The 5,088-nt window shown below is 53.1% G+C and overlaps 1 protein-coding gene across 1 annotated transcript; it reads left to right on the top strand.

Annotated features, from left to right (window-relative positions):
* The first annotated feature begins 579 nt into the window (after positions 1 to 579).
* On the top strand, positions 580 to 1,539 carry LOC148593481 (olfactory receptor 14C36-like). Its single transcript, XM_088530797.1, has one exon. The coding sequence runs from the start codon at positions 580 to 582 to the stop codon at positions 1,537 to 1,539; it is 960 nt and encodes a 319-aa protein (XP_088386923.1).
* Positions 1,540 to 5,088: the final 3,549 nt, after the last annotated feature.

The following is a 5,088-nucleotide window of genomic DNA, read 5'->3' on the forward strand; positions in this document are numbered from 1 at the left end:
CCTCAATGAGGTTTGGGCACAGCTGCAGCTGTGCACAGCTGCAATCAGGCTGTGCACAGCTGCAATCAAGGCTAATAGGCAGCAAGGCTAATAGGAGCTCTCCTCACTCTGCATAACGTGACTATAAATCCATTTTCTCATGATTCCAAGTAGAAACGCGGAAAATTTCTCCCTCTGAGGAACACTCTGCAGAGGTGAGAGGGGCATCCCAAAGAAAATACATGTCAAAATAAATGTCAAAAATACCCAAATTGTGCTCTCAATACACGTTCATTAGAAGTGTTGCTGTAGATACTGAAAAGTCCTTTTACAAACCAGGGGGATTTCACCTGAAAAATGGTGAATCTCAGAGCTCATCACCCCTCTTGTCTCCTTCCCACTACTGTAAGGCTGGACAGACTTCTCTGGAGCCCATGGGGAGATGCGCCTGCTCCTCATAGCACATTCAGCCACCCCACACTGAGACTCAAGGAAGGGAGCTGCACAAAGATCTCCATGGGCAGTGTGTTAGAACTGGAACAAGTTGGGAGATATTTAACTTTCTTTTTTGAACAATCCACAAAGCCTGGAGAGAGTGAAATGTCCAACAGCAGCTCCCTCAACGAGTTCCTCCTCCTGTCATTTGCAGACACGCGGGAGCTGCAGCTCTTGCACTTCTCGCTCTTCCTGGCCATCTACCTGGCTGCCCTCCTGGCCAACGGCCTCATCATCACAGCTGTAGCCTGCGACCACCGCCTCCACACCCCCATGTACTTCTTCCTCCTCAACCTCTCCCTCCTCGACGTTGGGTCCATCTCCACCACTCTCCCCAAATCCATGCACAATTCCCTGATGGATACCAGATCCATTTCCTACTTGGAATGTGTTGGGCAGGTCTTAAGTTTTACTATTTGCATATCAGCTGAGTATTGTCTCCTCACTGTCATGGCCTATGACCGCTACGTTGCCATCTGCAGACCCCTGCACTACGAGACCATCATGGGCAGCAGAGCTTGTGTCAGAATGGCAGCAGCTGCCTGGGCCAGTGGGTTTCTCTATGCTCTACTGCACACTGGGAACACATTTTCCCTACCCCTCTGCCAAGGAAATGTGGTGGAGCAGTTCTTCTGTGAGATCCCCCAGATCCTCAAGCTCTCCTGCTCCGATTCCTACCTCAGGGAAGTTGGGCTTCTTGTTGTTAGTACCTGTTTAGGCTTTGGGTGTTTCACTTTCATTGTGATGTCCTACATGCAGATCTTCAGAGCTGTGCTGAGGATACCCTCTGAGCAGGGTTGGCACAAAGCCTTTTCCATGTGCCTCCCACACCTGGCTGTGGTCTCCCTGTTTCTCAGCACTGTATTGTTTGCCTACCTAAAGTCCCCCTCCATCTCCTTCCCATTTCTGGATCTGGTGCTGGCTGTTCTGTACTCGGTGGTGCCTCCAGCAGTGAACCCCCTCATCTACAGCATGAGGAACAAGGAGCTCAAGGATGCCTTTAGGAAAGTGATTCCATGGACCTTTCTAAGCAGTGGTAGTTTTTCCACATCTCTCCACAAATGACTCTTTCTGTATCCCATAACTAGATTGAGCATTTTTTTCTTCATGTTATTTTTATTATGGCTTTTATTAGTGATAATATTTGTTATGGTCTTGCTACACGACTACTTGTATTCATTTCCCTTTTTATGGTGTCTGCCCTGTCTCTCCTGATACCCTCAATTGTGTCGAATGCTGGACAAGGACTGGCTCCCTAACAGTGTCTCTGTAATAAAGTAATTTCTACCACTACAGTGTGCGAAAGCTGGGCTTTTCCTCCAAAGCTGGTGTCAAGAATAGGCCCAAGGACTTGCACCCCTCAAGGGCCTGCTGCACAGGATTCTCCATGGGTTCAGCAACACAGAGATCAGAATCATGTAATGATCTTTTAGAGACCAAGGGCTGGTTTGGGAATTCACCTATCAGAGTTCAAGGATAGTGGAGACGCTGAATGGTCATGGATTTACACATGCACAGCTCTCCTACGTATTAAGGCACGGTTTCAGATGGCTGTTCTCATGGAGGGGAAGCTGGCGGTGTCTGGAGAGCACAGAGATCCTTCTGGGACAGCATATGCCTGGGATGGCCTGTGAGTAGAGCCTCATAAAGGGAGAGGTCCTCGAAGATGGAGAGATGGGAGAGGTAAAGCACTGGGTATTTGCAGGCAAGAGGACTCTGCAGTCTCAGGAGAGGCAGTGAGGACTCAACTGTCAGGAAGAAGGGAGAACGGAGAGCCCTCTGGGTCACCATCTATCAAATACCAGGGGCAGGATGTATAGGCACAACTGGACACAACGAGCACCCTTGGAAATGCTCTGCAGTCCAGGTGCCCTGGACTGTGCAGTCATCTGCAGTCCCCTGGAGGGATTAGAGGTCGTGATACCCATTTGGTTGGGTCTGACTCCTACCCCTGGTCACATGGGCAGTGAAATGTCACCCTTAGCCACTTTATTCCTCCCTCTCCCCCCTCCATATCCTTCCCAGCTCTGGATCTCTCTGTACTGGCCATTCAGTGGTGCCTCCAGCACTGAACCCCCTTTACTATAGCATGAGGAACAAGGATCTCAAGGAGGCACTGAGGAAACTTCCTCAATAGGTACAATGTCAGTGCCAAAAACTGTCCTGTGTGCAGTCACTTGTCATTCCCATGTACCTGGCATGAAACGTGTGCTCTTCATTTATTTCTCTCTGAATTTTTACTCTTACCTTCCTGATAAAATAATAATAAATAATTATTTAAAATGTGATACAACAATACAGCAGGAACAAAAGGCTGAGTAGGGAAAATACAGGCCTGCTGCTAAATGGGCCAAGAGACCTGGGCTGGGCTCACAGCATCACTCATGAGCTGCCACAGACTTAATAAGCAACCCAAAGAAGTCCTTCCTTTGGCAGTGACTTGGAAAGCCACATCTCCGGCAGGCTTGCAGGGAGATGTGGGTTTTCTTCTTTAAGGTGTTAACCAGGACTCTGCAGAGATGAAGAAGAGCATGAAGGGAGGTTGCAGGGATTTTTGTTCACCAACTTCATCAGCTGCAGAAGAAGGAGCTGGTCATCTCACAAACTGCTGATGGAGTCCAATGAGGTGGGGACTGATGTGTGAGATGGGGACTGCTGGATCAACACCCGCAGGCTGAACCTCAGTTTGTGTTCCCAGTGATCCTGCTGCTCTCCAACAAGGCTCCAATCTTTGGGAGCTCATTCCCACGGTGTCACACAGAAACTGTCACTGCAAAGACCACTGTGGATCCTGGGCTGTGGAGCAGCTGCTCAGGGATGGAGGCTGCTGCAAGAGTCCTCCATGGGGGTCCCACCTTGCTCCCCTGGGGCTGGCGCTTTCCTGAAACCCAAAGATCCCACAGGGCAGCCTCAACCCTTGTGTGGGTGCTGGGGGCAGAAAGAGAGAATCCAGGGCAGGTTTCCCTGGCACTGGCTGCCCCTCTTCTCCCCCACGCCGGGGTGGGCAGTGCTGGCTGAGCCCAACACAGCAGCTCACACAGCCCCCCAGACCCCCACACCAGCACCCCCAGCACCAGCAGCCCCGAGCTGGGTTCCCCTCCCTGCCCCAGCCCCGCACAGCCCCCAGCACAGCCAGGAGCCCCGCGGGGGTCTCACAGCCAATGGCTGCGCTGGGCACGAGGAGGTCACTGCTGCCGCAGCCCCTGATAGGCCAGCTGCAGGGAGAGGGCGTGGCTGCTGCTTGGGAGGTCCCTGCTGCGGGCAGAGCTGATTGGGCAGCAGCAGGGCTGGCTCTGCCTGGTGACTGTGAGGTCACCACTCCCGCAGCGCCTCATTGGGCAGCAGCCGGGCCCTGCGGGGCTCTGCGCTGCTGAGATCATCTCCGCGGAGCAGCTGCTGAGCCCGGGCTGGGCTCCTGGCGGGGAAGGGCTGGGGAGGCCATTGCTGCCCTGGAGGGCAGGGCCAGAGAGCTGGGCGGGACGGCGCTGTGACGTCATGTCTTTGTGAGTGCCTGATTGGCCGGCAGCAGGCAGGCAGGCGTGGGCGGTGGGTGGGGGGTCTCTGTGGTGAGAGGAGCTGAGAGGGCAGCAGTGGTTCCTGTGTGGGGAAGGGAGTTGAGGAAGCTGCTGTCTCTGAAGCCCATAGAGCAGCATCAGGGATGTGGTGGATTTGCACCTGTGAGGTCACCTCCATGTGAGGAGATGAGAGGTTGGGAGAAGTCCCATGTGCCTGTTGAAAGGTGCTGGTGGTCTAGAAGTGCATGGAAGGATGGAGAGTTGGGGTTTCTGCATCTTGGGGCACTTTGGGGTGTCCTGTCTGGTGCCATGTGTGGTCCTTAGCCCTGTGTGTCCTTCGTGTGGAGGGGCACGTGTAGGCTGTCCACCCCCTGTTTAGGTACGGAGGTTGTGGAGAGCTGCAGTGCAGGATGGCCCCAGTGTGTCCCCAGGGTCTAGGTGCTCAGAAGGGAGGAGGTGTCTTTAGAGGGCGGTGCTCTGCGCCCAGAACCCAGCCTGCCACCCCAGGGTCCTTCTGTGAGACCAGGCATGCAGAAACATTCTCCAATCTCCATCTTCAGAGATAATCCAGACCTCTGCTGGGACCTGTCTTCAGCAGGGCATTGGATCCCCCCAATGCAGGTGCAAGGAATCTGCTCTTCTGAGGCAGGCTGCACTGACTCTCTGCTTTTAAAAGTCTTGAGCAAGGTTTCTTGGTCTGTGGTACTTGAGATGGAAATGATACATCAGAAAAGAGTCAATGTGCCCTTAACACGTCTTCCTTCCAGAGGGCTTTAGCTGGGACACTGGTTCCTGCCAGACTCAAAACCATGGGTCAATCCAGGTAGCAAACGTGGGGAAATTTTTCCAGATTCCTTGAATTTTGCCAAGCTTTCCTTTGTCTGACCCGGAGGAAATCCATTTCTTATCTTGGACCTTAGTTGGTCCTTGGGCTTTTCTGTGACACCTCCAAGTAGTGTTTCTCCCCTGGGTGTAGTTCCAGGCCCCCGGTCTGTCTTTTGTGTCCATAGAGCACCTTGGATCTCCCACACATTTTTGCCTCTGGGCGCATCAGGACATGCCCACACACTGCAGTGCTGCCATGCAGACTCCCGTCTGG

The sequence above is a fragment of the Tinamus guttatus genome, unplaced genomic scaffold (genome assembly GCF_059628265.1).
Source record: "Tinamus guttatus ecotype Peru unplaced genomic scaffold, ASM5962826v1 Tinamus_guttatus_pri_ptg000387l, whole genome shotgun sequence".
NCBI classification, from domain to species: domain Eukaryota; kingdom Metazoa; phylum Chordata; class Aves; order Tinamiformes; family Tinamidae; genus Tinamus; species Tinamus guttatus.

Coding starts and splice junctions, on each gene's coding strand:
- LOC148593481 (XM_088530797.1), top strand. CDS start 580: ATGTCCAACAGCAGCTCCCTCAACGAGTTCCTCCTCCTGTCATTTGCA.